The sequence below is a fragment of the Lepeophtheirus salmonis genome, chromosome Z (assembly GCF_016086655.4).
Source record: "Lepeophtheirus salmonis chromosome Z, UVic_Lsal_1.4, whole genome shotgun sequence".
Classification (NCBI taxonomy): Eukaryota; Metazoa; Arthropoda; class Copepoda; order Siphonostomatoida; family Caligidae; genus Lepeophtheirus; species Lepeophtheirus salmonis.
In genome coordinates, this window is record NC_092584.1 from 13,335,923 (window position 1) to 13,349,894 (window position 13,972).

Below are 13,972 nucleotides of genomic sequence, written 5' to 3' on the forward strand. Positions count from 1 at the left end.
ACAAATATACAAAAACAATTTTTTTAACTCATTTTCATGGTTTTAAATTTGCGAAATTCTTTGAATGCAAATAACTTCATGAATTTTAATACTAGAGAGCTGAAGATGATGCCTTCAGATCTTGTGTTCTGCAAGAATTTTGCATTTTCTTTAGATCAAGTCAAGGGTACCAGATTTATTCTAGAAAACCTAATATTTTTAAAACTTTTGCAAAATCGTCAACTACTCAAGATCTAATCCCCCAATCATCAACACGTATAAAATATGGTATGTTGTTAATAAAATTTTGCATCCTTTTGTATTAGTTATCTGTCTTTCTAAAACCTCTCGGCTCATATTCCGACATTGTGGTACGCCATATCCACGGTCTTCATTGCTAAGAGCTGACAATCTGCAGGCGTGTGTAGGCTGTTTTTGCTTCGGAAGGAGGACGTACGGAATACAAAATATTTGAAATAATTGAACTTTGTCCTTTCCTCATTCCATAAAAATCAGATTTTTTTTTTTTTTGCAATTGAGTCATGATACTTTAAGTTTTGGCTCTCCACTCTGAACATATTTCTATCTTTATGTAAATGACATCATGGATCATAATTATTATTGCTTTTATTACTCATATTTATGTTGTTAATATGTATTTATCAAATTTAATCCTTTCATAATTATCAGTAACAGTGTTTATTGAAGGATTTAAAGGCAGTGCTTAGTGCTTTTCTCTAAATATTGGACCTCATATTATGACTTTTACTATGTTTATTATCGGTGTGAATGAACAGCAATCAAACAAAATGACTTGCTTTTTATGTGTAGTTTGATTCGCTATATTTCCTTTATAACATGTAAGTATATTATACATACGTGTGCATACATACTATGTATAAATAATACAAAAAATAGCAAAATACTAGTGATGTGTCACAACCAAAATTCGGCAATTGGTACTAGAGTTTTGTGAAGTAAATTGCTCGGCTCGTGTGTCTAAACTCAAAGTATTTACTCGAAATTGGTCAAAAATTAAGTTTCTCCCCTTGTTCTTCTTTGAGAATATTATTGAATATATTTATAAATCCTCTAAACGTATTTTTTTATTTCGGATTCAAAAAGTTTTGCGTCCACAAGAGGAAGAAAGCTACTTCATCCGAGGTGGTTAAGAATGAATGTGAATCTTATTATTAATAATTAGGGAAGGGGACCTCATTTTTTTTTAATGGCAAATTTTCAATAATCCTACCCATATAAAATATGATTTTTAGACTGTTGTATTTGCTACCGTACAAAAAGTATTAGGTAGTGTTAGAGGTGTCCAAGGGGGTGGACTGGAGGGACCATGATTTTTTGTCTTTCTCATACCAAAATTATCAGTTAGGCAAAATTTATTAGGTCATGAGAGTAATGAGTATTCAAACGAGCAACGTGTACTCAAACGAGCAACGTGTATTCAAACGAGCAACGTGTATTCAAACGAGCAACGTGTATTCAAACGAGTAACGAGTATTCTAGAGAGTAGAGAGTATTTAAGGGAGTAACGAGTATAGCTTGTAAATCCTCGAGTATTTTATTATAAACTCGGAAATACAGCAAAATTCAGCTCGTAGCTCATTGCGAATGATTTTCAAAACAGTTTAAAGTATAATTTTAATTACGTAAAATCATAGTGAAACAAAAATATACCCTTTCTGATTTATAAAACTTGTTTTATTCCATTTTGGAACGAGAAGCTATGCTTCCACAGTCGGTTTTATGTCTCCCTTCATAGGATATAATTCCCTACAAGTGACAACACTGGATACATTAAAGCTATAGAACACCAGCACCGGAATGTATTTTTGAGCAGGGGAGGGGGTTATATAATGGTGACGTCCTTAGGTCGTTGGGCTTTTGACCATTTAGACGAAAAAATTGGTTGGTTTTGTTATAAATACCAAATTTGATAACGCCAATGGTAGTGACGTACTCAATCTCTTCTTTTACAAAAACACCATTGTCCTCTTGGCTTATAGGCTTACTGTGACTGGTTAAAATTACTTTTGCAGTGACTGCTATATTATTAAGGGGGGCGGGGCTTGATAGGTAGAGTTGATATGTTTGTTATGAAAAAACTATGTTTAAACATGAGAAAAAGAATAAAGATTATTGCAAAGACTTTTTCAGGTTCTTCTTCTTTTTTTTTTTTTTAATAAGTCATCGTGGTTTTGACTTCTCCCTCTGGAGTAAGCTTTCTTGCCTCTCTTTGGTGTAAATCGTTTTAAAAATACGTAATAAAATAAATGTGAATTAATTTAAATACAGTTATAATATGTTTCCTGTACTAATGTCATTTAAATTAAAGAAGGTTCTCCTTTTTATAGGAGTAATTCATTTATTTGATGGCCCAGGCCCTCCTCTTTGGTGTTTTCGGCCCTTTGTAATAGATAAAACAGGATAAAGATAAAGGACAAATAATAACTTAATAAGTAAATATTCACTTGTTGTCGTATCTTAATTATACCTAAATGATTAACAAAGAACCCGGAAATAAAATTCTGATAAGAGCTTGAAGCAAATACCTTTAGACTTACATTTTTAATGAGTCATTATTAATAGTATTAATTGTTGAGGTTGAGTGATTAAAAATTTAAGGCTAATTAAGGACCAATATCAGTTTCTAGTTAGCAAATTCTTCTGAACTTGGCTAATATTACTCAATAATTGTTGGCAAACGTTTATAATTAAGAAGAGCTGATTCAAATTCAACCGATGAGAGTTCAAAACAATTCAAATAAGGGGGGAAAAGGCAAAAAATCCGACAGCTGACAACAATATCGGGTGTCCCGAAAGTCTTGACCGGTACCTTCGATGGCTTTTTTCGAGGTTTCAGAGACTTTTTAAGTAAATGTTGCGTAAATAAAAGTTAAAGGCCCTTTTAGATTAACAAGTTTTGTTTCGATAATATTTCGATATTCATAATTGTTTTTGACATGGAGGCTAAAAGACATGAAGTAGCTGCTCTGCTTCGTGCAGGAATCAGCCACAAGGAGATATCTGAGGCCACCAGCATGTCCGCCAGTCCCATTGGCAGGATCAAAAGGAGGTTGGACTTGAAGACAAGCCTCGAAGTAGGAGACCTGTCTTAAAGGCCACCAAGGCCACTAAGAAGAAGATCAGGGCCCAGATCAAGATAAACCTTCTTCTGAGCATCAGAACAATTGCCAAGAAGAACAACATGGGTAAGACTACTGTTGCCAACATTGTCAAGGACATTGGGGGAAAGTCCTTGGTCCGCACCACCTGTCCCATGTTGTATCTGGCCAATATGGAGGCCAGATACATCCGATGCAAGAAGATTTTGAACAACATGAAAAGCAATGGGTACAGAATTCTCATTTTTTTTCGATGAGAAAACTTTTACAGTGGATCCAGTCTTCAACCGCAGAAATGATCACTACATTAGCCTAAATGGGTTATGTGGGATCTGAGAAATATGTGTCCATGACCAAGCACCCAGCCAGCATAATGATGCTTGGAGTTGTTGGCTTAGATGGTAAAGCCATGCCTCCAGTCTTCTTCCGAGAGCGCTACAGGCTCACATCGGAGGACTACATCAAGGTGCTCAAGACCAAGGTGGTCCCATGGATCAGGAAGAAGTATCCTGGCAAGAGGGTGTGTTTCCAGCAGGATGGGGCACCCGCACACACAGCCAAGAACACCCAAAAGTGGTTGAAGGAGAATGTGGAATTCTGGCCTAAGGACTTCTGGCAATTTGAAGAATATTTGGGAGGAGAGGAGCTTAGCTGTCAGAAAGTTTCATTAGATCCCCTACAAGCAGCTGTGACGAGAGAGGACGGGAAAAAGGAAATAAACAAGAACATTGACAAGAATTAATCCGATGTAAATACTCAATTCTACTATTTCAACAAGGACTAGGAAATTATAGCTCCGCAAACAATCATCAGGGTTACTCTCTCTCTCTTTTATGAGGCCACATTAATTTTCATCAACTTTTATATATAATTGAATGCAATAGAAAAGGAAGTTCACTTCTCAGGAACAATGACAACAGCTGATAAAATGAAAATTCATTCTTCAAATTAGGAATTCTAAAAAAAACGGATGAGCTAAAAAGTACAGGGACTTTTCATCAATAATTATATTGGTGAGGCATCCTCGTGATATTGTTCATTTATTTTGGTCCAGGCACTTTTGCGACCTTTAAGTAGAATTATTAAACCCTATAATTTACAAATAGAATTTAAAATAGTGATGTTTTTAGACTAGAGTCGAGTGGATAAATTAGAAAAGAAAAAAGTTGAGATAAAATTAAGTTGCCAGATATGCCAAATCCTGCCCATTTATAAATGAAGATATTTAATGAAGTATTTTGCGTATTTCTTAGCTATTTTTCATGTGGTACTTTTGCAGTAAATAGCCATAGGTACTAGGGCACCGGAGCTGGAATATATTTTCAAGTGGGGTAGAAATTATATAAAAATGGCGTCATCAGGGGATTCAATAGGATTTTTTTTGTTTTTTTTGGCGGGGCCCTTGTTTTTTTTTTGACAATTTTGAATGAATTTTTATTTCTATGAATGTAAAATATGACAATAAATTTCATTTACAAGAGAAAAAACATTTTTTTTTTAAATTTAAAAATCAAAATTTATGAAAAACAATTTTTTTGAAGACCCTTAATTTGAACGTATAACAATTTTTTAGTAATTTGTCAAATTTAAGATTTATAAATATAAAAAAAATACGATATATTCTTTCAAAGTTGTCAAGAAAAAAAAACCAAAAAACTATTTATACCCTTGCACCTCCCATATAAAAACATACTAATGCCCCTGATGACATCAATATTATATAATTTGCCCCATACTCTTGTCAATACATTCCAACCCTACTGGATCGTGCAATTCGTTTCAATACCGTTGTACTGGTATGTCTCCTCAGACCTGTGGGACAAAAGACATTTGTCCTTTCACTTTTGAGCATTTTTATAATTTTATCAATAAATATTTTTGTTAATGGGCAAAACAAAAATTAAAGTCAAAATTTTTGACGATTTCTTTCCATTTGTCTTCATAAATAAATTTTATACCCTCCCAAAAGAAAGTTTGATTCACAAAGGCTTAAAAAAGTACAGTTTTTTTTTGTTAAATCTGGTATTTAAAAGAATAATTATAAGCATTATTAAAAATCGGTCACGGCTTTGGATCATATTGAGATACAGATCGACAATTAGTGTTCTGATGTAGGTTTAATAAAAAATCTTCATATAGCCAAAGATCTATTCAGAAAAAAGGACATCGTCACAAATGTGACAAAAACATCATTTGATGAGGTTTAGTTATAAAAATAAAGGGTACACTGTATAGTTTGCTCGGACGTCATATTTTCTCTTTGAGTCTCAAAATTGGAGCTCTGTTTCTGTTATATATTCGTGACTCAGTTCCAATCTTCTCTTATTTTAGTTATGTTTATTATTTAATTTATGTATAAAGTACTACCTTCATTATTCTTCTCATAAATAGCCATGCATTGTGTAAATTTGTCAGAGTGGTAATGATTATGTATTAATAAGAATATATACGTGTATCTATTCAATTACATCGTTGCTTTATACCTCCACGTCTCTTCTCTCCTCATTTCTCTCGGTGGTCCCGTATTTATTTATTTGTTTGTGTCTTTTCAACTTCGTCAAGACACAAAGAGTTTCTACGATTTGATATCCTATAGCCTCATTCCTTAGACTCTGGATCGACTACGAGGCCTCCTCTCCCACTCCATAATAGAGCAAGTCTTAACCTTCTCCACATAATGAGACCTTCCATTTACTTTCATGATTCTCCATAGTGCTAATTGTACAAATATCTCGAAATAGTCGAGACCCTCTTCCAACTCCAACGGCAATAATTTTTTCTTTGCTTTGTATTTAAAGTTTGCTATAATTGAATTTCAACCTTCCGCCGTGCCTATCTCCAAATTCGAGATAGAAAGAATAATATGACGTGTGAGCAAACATATATAGTGTAACCAAAATAAAGTCGACTCGATTGTATATGAAGTTAATTCTGTTTTTGTTTTGTTTACTCTTTCAATATTCCAAAATATACTTACTCCAATTTGAGTCGAGTCGACTCAACCCTAAATTCGTCATGATAAGCTTAGAAAAATATTCTTTGTTGAAGTTTGCAAGATATAATATGTATGTATTTACATGATATGGACTTAAAAGAACTTTTAACTGCTGTTTTTAATCTTAACTCATAAAATTAAATATATTAAAATGACTCAACATATTTTGAGATGTTGTAATCTGATAAAAATACTCGGAAGAATATGGAAATGCTTTGCATAAATATGCAGGGGCGTCTGCAGGATGTGGGCTGAAAGGAAAAAAAAACAAAAAAGCAATTTTTGCTTATAAATAAAATAATGATTTTTTTTTCATAAATTATAATATATGATATTTAATTTAATTTTTCAAAAAATTAAATTTATGAAATTTAATTAAATTTTTCAAAAAAAAATCCGAATAATTAAATTTAAAAAAAAAAAATTCATAGAAATTAATTTTCTGTAATGAACTATGGATTTAAGAATTTTTTCTCCAAAAATTTAATATTTGAATTTTTTTGTTAACAGCTGTGAATTTTGAAGTTTTTTTGATTTTTTATTCGAAAAAATTGTTGATAATATCTATGGATTTTTCAAAAAAAATCAAAAAAAAAAAAAAAAAGTGCCGCTCCAAAAAAAATAATATATATATATAATCTTGATTACGCCCCTGATATGGGATGGATTGATCCTTGGAACAATTAAAGTAACAACTAACAATTACAAGAAAATAATTAAATTATATCCAGCCTGTCTTCCAATTACAGAGTGTATCATGATTCAAAATACTTAAATTACCTACAATTTTAGCATCTCGTTATATATACTCCAAAAATATTTTACTACTTTTAATCATTTGCAGATATTAATCTCCCATTTTCAGTGAGATTTAAAAACAAAAGAAGGCATTGTCATCATTTCCTTGTTGTCCATGTTCTTATACTCTAATATAAAAATATCGTAATTCACTTTGCTTCACAACTACAAAATATTTAACAAATCAATACTTTTATACTTAGGAATTTAAATTCAAGTCGTTTTTTCTCATAGATTGACATATCTTGACTAAATGCAATACCAATATCGCCGTTATTCCAAAAAATGTGAAGCTATTCAGGTGGGGTGGGCTAAAGGGACTGTAGCCCCCTCCCCATTCAAGGAATTTTAGCTTTTTTTGATAGAAAATTTATTAATATAACTTTTCTTTCAAAATTCAATTTAATTTTTGAATTTTTTTGTGAACAGCTATGGATTTTTGAAATTTTTGAGAATAGCTATAAATTTTTGGTTTCTTTTCAAAAAAAGATTTTATATTTGGAATTAAATTTTTCAAATTTTTTTCATAACAATCTTTGAAATATTTTCTGAATAGCTTTAAATTTTTTAAATTAAAAAAAAATTAATAATATTTTGACCCAATGCCCCCAACAAAAAATCCTGCGGACGCCTCTGTATAATGTATTTTGTTGACAACTGTCGATGTTCTATCTAATATTTGATTTTTTCAAAATTTTATTTAATTTTTCATTTTTTTTTTCAAAAAAAGGTATTTTTATGAAAACAGCTGAAGATTTTTGAAATTTTTCTGAATAGCTGTAAATTTTTGAGCAAAGATATCAATTTTGAAAAAAATTTTTTTTCGAAAAAAATTATTTTTTGCAATTTTAAAATTTAAAAAAAATATTTGAAATAGCCTGCAGAGGCCCTTGTACAGTGTATTTTGTTTGACAATTAAATTTCAAATATGAATTTCAATTATTAAATTTGTCGTAGAAAATTTCAAAAGTCCTTAACTATTAAATTTTTAAGAAAAAGATTTTTCATTTCCAAGGGACATATTCCATAGAAGGCAGTCCTAAAATTGAAATAAAATCTTTAGAGACCATAATATAATTCTCGATTGTGCTCTAAACATTTTGAAGAAATAAGGAATTCCAACTCTCAAGCTGTTCCAACATTGTTTAATCATCGAACCCTAAAGTTCCAAGGCTTACCAAAAACTCCAACAAATCAATTTTCATTCGGGAGAACAATGCTGATGCTAAGAAAATTAAATAATTAAGAAAATCCCAATCAGCTTTTTTGTTTTGAATTTCAGGTAAAAAAGGATTTCCACAATTTCAGGATCATACATTCCTTACTCCTTATTTGGAACCACTTATTCCCGAAAAAAGAAAAATAGGCTTAGTGGACATGAATCTAACTTCATCAACAATAGAAGATGAAACTTCTTAAAATGATGTATAAATATATTGCATTAGTTACTTTATCCTTAGAAAATAATAATTGTTTGTATTACATATATTTCTCCTGAGGTAAAACATCTAAAGGAAATAAATACCAATATACAAATCCAACCTGGAGTCTATGAAGCAGAAATAAAGGAATTAAGGAAGAAATTGAAGGATAAAGATGTCAAAAAAAATATTTCGTCTTTAAAAATGAGCCTCTCTTCGGTATTTAATTTAAGCCATATAACATTTTGAAGTTGCAAGTCTTCATATTCCAAAATCCGCCTTAGGTTTAATAAAACCATCGATGATTCACTTCAGTTAAGATTTGTTGAGGTATTTTATATGTTGTCCAGTTAATCTATTACGCTAAGAACTGTTCGGATCAATTTGCAAAAATAGATGCTTTATTCAAATCTTATGTAAATTGATTCAAAAAAATGAAAAAAAATTGTAAACTCAATCACCGAAGTAGTTGTTGCATTAATTAAGTTATTTATAAATGTTGCAAAATGTGCTTTAAATTTTATTATTTACTGTTCGTATAAAAATGCACATACATTTACAAATGTAGACTGCGATTATCAAAGAAAATAGAATAGCATCTTGGATGACGAAGAATGTGTATGCAAAATTAAGTAAGTTAAAGAAGCTCAATAACTTATTATGATTCTTCTGATTTCTCCTAATCTGTGTTCTGAACGTTGATTGGTTGAATTATAATTATCTCTTGCAGAGTTGCTAACAATTCCCAACAATTATTGAATAATAATATCATATTATTAACAACGGATTTTTAGACATTTTTCTCTTTTCTTTTGAAATGAAAGGTTATTAGCAATAAAGTACTATTATCATAGCTGAAACCAACACAGACCCTTTAATTCATTCAGATGACTAACGAATACATAGCATTTCATAATAAATCTCAAGGAACGCGATCTCACTGTTGGTCTATTTTGTTATCTAGCTAGCCGTATGAGTCAATAACTTGCTATATTTAGATATGTAATCAATTATTATTAGTGATGTGCCGCGATTTGAATTTAACAGTATGAGTATTTTCGAGTTTTTAGAAAAATACTCGAGGAATTAAGAGCTTTACTTCTTACTCGCTTGAATACTCCGATACTCACCCTAACACTTTTTGTTCCCTAAAAAAACTAGTACGTCAAAAACCCATATTTTTTAAAGTATTATTGAAACTTCTCATTTAAAAAATTGGGTAGTTCTGTAGAGGACTCTGTATTCGTAATTGAATATATTATAAAAGGATCTTATAATAACTTTAATACTAGTATACCAGAAGGACTATAAATTATAATATATTCAGTATAAGGTATTGATGAACAAACACAATTGTTTTCGTAATTTATATTCCACAGATTTATCTAAAAATTAGTTTAACTTATTCGAATCATGGTCATGAGCGTAATTCAAGCGTTAATAGGTATAGTGAATAACTCAATATTTTATCTGGTTAAAACTTACAACAGCTATGTTTTTTAGACAACTAAGTAATTCCAAGCAATGTCGAGTACTCACGCTAGTCTTAAAAAAAGTCAAACAAAGATTATTTTTAAAAAGAACTGGATAATGACTAATGAATACATGTTGCAGAAAAGTTAACACATTTCTACCTGTGGGAAAACATAAATTCTAAATTTTATAAAGAAAGGAAGTCAAGCTTAGAAGATTTTCATATTATAATGGCCTCGAAAAAGAAACAAATGAATCCCAAGTTTTGACGAGTTCCGAGTAATAATCTGCTTTTTATGCCAAGGAGCCGAGTTTTTTTTTATTTACTTCATAAAGCTCGAGTAACAATTTACGAGTTTTATTCGTGGCACATCAATAATTATTATGATTACTTTAAATATCATATTTTGTACCTCAAACAAATACAATAATCAATTATGGTTCATGAGATACATAATTATAAGTCTTTTTTTTTTTCAATATAACTCATAGCTATTGAATATATTAAAAATACTCCGATATCTTACAATAATAAAATCTGTAGTAACTTGATTCTAATATAATTAAATTGTTTTAAGAATAAGTACTCATACCTTGTTCAGCAAGTACTAGAGAGAATACTCTGCCTTGTGTTAATAATATAACGACGGAATTAAGTAAAAAGAAGAAGAGGCAATCATTCTAAGAAGTAGTGACGTCATATTTATGAAATTTCTTCCTTATTCCTTTTTAGAGTCCTTTATTCATAAAATATTAATTTGACGTCCTCAAAAGCCCTATATTGTAATAATTAAGTATATTTCTACATTTTGATTTCGTAAATAATTATTGTTTCCTAGCTATATAAATGACCTCCTTAATAAGAGGTGGTCTTTGAGCCTCCAATTGGGGAGTTATTTGTGACGTCATTTCTTACTCATCCCTTTTTTATATATTATTTTACTCCTAGTACTAATATTTAATTGAATAGAATATAATCTTTTCGTTGTTGTTTGTGTGAGGAACTGATAAAAATGGGAGCGGAGGGGAGCAAGCAACTGGAGGACTCCATGTTCCAACTCAAGTTCACAGCCAAGTCCATGAGTCGCCTCTCCAAAAATGCTGAGAAGGAAGCAAAGGAACAGGAACGTAAAGTAAAAAAATCCCTAGAGAACGGACAGGTCGAAATGGCACGGATCTACGCAGAGAATGCTGTTCGTAAGAAGAACGAGTCCATCAACTACCTACGGATGTCGGCTAAGGTGGATGCCGTTGCTTCTAGGGTGCAAAGTGCTCACAAAATGAAAGGAGTAAGTCATAAAAAGGCCCTGGGGCCTTCTGTGCAGAGTATTTATTCATTATTATTGGGGAATAACGTCGAAGGAGGATCCAACATCGGAATATTAAAGCCATTTCCCCTCAAAATATTCATCTAGGGGCCCTTTAGTTCAAAGTATCCATCCTCTATTATTGATAATCAATGTCAAGCGATGATAATTAAGCAATTTCCACAAAAAATATTCATATATAGGCTTGTGGTACTGATTCCTTACATGTAGTGACGGGAAATTAGATACAATTTAAGGGATATCAATTGTAAGTTATGGGTTATTAGGTCAAATATTTCATCCTCGAGTTTAGTTATCGTGAGGTGTCTAAAACTGTAGTGTTTCTCTTATCCTAGAAGTCGGATGGTTAAAGTATCATTTCTGGTCCTTTTGACACTTGAACTTGAGCTTTAAATGTTTCTTGTTGCACTTAAGCAACATGGCAAAAAAACGCCTTTTTATATAATTCTTAACACAATTCCAACTTTTTTTATTATATCTGTGACAACTAAATGTGAGAAGATACTAGGGAGGTTTTGCATCAGAAAACATACAAAGTATATAATTTGTAATTAGAAATAAAAAATACTCCAAAAATCATTTTTTATTCCGTTATACAACTATGAAATTTTTTTCATATGAAAAAATTATTGTCAGGCCAAAAAATAATAATATAGCAATTAAAGGTTAAGATACTCTAGAAATTGTGGCTAAGGCAACAAAGAGCAGAGTTCTTTTAGATAATTTTTAAATAACAGTTCTAGTTATCTAAAAAAATATTCATCATATATTGGCCCTACCATTTCTAATCGGCTTTTAGGTTACATTCCAGATCTTTTTTATTATGTTCGTTCAATTGGTGAGATGGAGTTATACAGATTAAGTATAAGTAAACATTATAGTATTACAATGACTCCATCTGACCCTAGATTTGTCTTTGAAGCCCACATACATTTATATATAGAAACCACCAAATATCCAGCATTCGTAGACTGTGAATATTTTTTCCGAACGAGTTGTTCGTCGACCTACTTTGCTACATCAGATCTTATTCTATTAGCCTGTCATTCAATTAAATATATTAGATAAATATTTGGAACAATTTGTCACATAACTCTAATTGCATCGTGTAATATCTCTCGCCTATTGTAACTTTGACCTAGCATCCATTCGAATGAATATGTTGTCAGTGATATCTTACGATATTCATGTTATTTCAAAAATGTATTTTTAAATGAACAAATCATTTAAGTCTTTCTTCGTTTCATTATAGGTATCACATAGCATGAGAAATGTTGTAAATTCATTAGAAAAAGCAGTGAATTCTATGGAATTACAAAAGATCTCTGAAACAATGGACAAATTTGAGAGTCAGTTTGAGGATTTAGATGTGAAAACTTCGGTAAAGCTTTGTTAATTCATTTTAATTTTATAAAGAAATATATTTTATTTAACTATATAGGTCATGGAAGACACAATGGGATCGGCTACAACATTGTCTACTCCTCAACATGCAGTGGATGATTTGATTAAGAGAGTTGCTGATGAAGCTGGTTTGGAAGTATCGGAGCAATTAGCGAATGCCCCAAGTACGACGGTTGGTGAAGCAACGACGGATCAAGATGCACTCAGTAAACGCCTTGCTGCTTTGAGAGAATAATCATAACGAAAGTTACTATTATACTTTATATTAAAAAAAATTATTTTAATTATTGCCGAATTTATTTTTTTCATGCTCTGTTGTATATTCTCGCCTAATACTATTATAAAATTACTTAAATAAAGATTTAATTTACATCCTAAAAACACTTATTATATTTTAAATCAGTCAAAATCCGTATTCCTAATTTGAAAAATAAATCAACTTGCCAGCTCAAGGTTATGAATGAGTTTTTACTACTATAAATTCATTGATCATTTATATTCATTGGAGTAAATATGGGTGTTATTTTTACATGGATTTTCTTTTCATTTGTAATTTTAAACTAAATCAAGGCTAATCAAAATCCTCGCAACTTATGGTTATGCAGTCTAAACGTGCAAATAACCAAAAGCGAGACATATTTTCAATTTCGGAGGTGATTTTGATAAACGTCAAATATTAAATATGTAATCACATTGAAATATTTATAAATATCCCCTAGCAAAAAAAAAAAAAAATTACTTATGAAGTAGGAATAATGATACTTCGTTTTCTTAGATTTTATACAAAATGTTCATCTATATTAATAAAACAGAGTTTATCTGACTGTATGAAAAAAAAAGGGACGGATTGCACTTTATATAGTGCCCCTGGTATATATCTTGAACCTAATTTGATCAAAGAAAATACAAAGTATTTATTACTCTCTGATGTATATCATAATTCATATGCATTTAAAGTATTTGTTAAGATTTGAATAAAATATAAACGCTGGTATGTAAAAATGAACTAAACGTCACAGGCGTTTTGTATTTAGCATACAAGAATCACTGGTCTGTTTTCGTTAGTAAGCGTTCTAGAGAATAAAGTACTCATCATTTCATTTTTTTGTTCTCAAACTCTCATGATTATTCTTTTATTCTCGAGGAGGGAAAACGTCATGTGAATTGAGTAGTTATTTGTGAGTGTACTCATGATAAACGGACAGTAACACCGAGGATTTATTGGGATGTCATCTTTTACATTATGTAAGCAAAATTTGTATTTTATCCGACCCCTAATAAGTCCGGCAATACCGGGTACTACCCCCAGTTGACTTATAATTTAGAACAGGAATTTCATTTTTTGGAGAATTATCACATGATTTGACTGGATTTGACATATTCCATATGGTAAAACGAAAAAAAAAATATATAGAGAGAGAGAGCTGCTGTTAG

At 30.9% G+C, this 13,972-nt stretch overlaps 1 protein-coding gene across 4 annotated transcripts; it reads left to right on the forward strand.

Annotated features, from left to right (window-relative positions):
* The first annotated feature begins 9,836 nt into the window (after window positions 1–9,836).
* On the forward strand, window positions 9,837–12,919 carry Chmp1 (charged multivesicular body protein 1). Of its 4 annotated transcripts, none has more exons than XM_071893692.1 (4): window positions 9,837–10,589; window positions 10,646–11,095; window positions 12,387–12,515; window positions 12,576–12,919. In XM_071893692.1, exons 2-4 carry the CDS (start codon window positions 10,820–10,822, stop codon window positions 12,771–12,773), a joined length of 603 nt encoding a protein of 200 aa, XP_071749793.1. In that variant the 5' UTR covers window positions 9,837–10,589; window positions 10,646–10,819; the 3' UTR covers window positions 12,774–12,919. The 4 variants fall into 4 exon arrangements, with proteins under 4 accessions (XP_071749793.1, XP_040581903.1, XP_071749794.1 ...); XM_040725969.2 differs by having other exon boundaries at window positions 10,392–10,589; window positions 10,756–11,095; XM_071893693.1 differs by having other exon boundaries at window positions 10,401–10,494; window positions 10,756–11,095.
* The last annotated feature ends 1,053 nt before the right edge of the window (window positions 12,920–13,972 follow it).

Excerpts from the sequence above, each read along its gene's own strand:
- Chmp1 (XM_071893692.1), top strand. The coding sequence starts at position 10,820 with ATGGGAGCGGAGGGGAGCAAGCAACTGGAGGACTCCATGTTCCAACTC. Across the intron at positions 11,096-12,386 it reads GTGCTCACAAAATGAAAGGA|GTATCACATAGCATGAGAAA; the intron begins GTAAGTCATAAA and ends GTTTCATTATAG. Across the intron at positions 12,516-12,575 it reads ATTTAGATGTGAAAACTTCG|GTCATGGAAGACACAATGGG; the intron begins GTAAAGCTTTGT and ends TTAACTATATAG.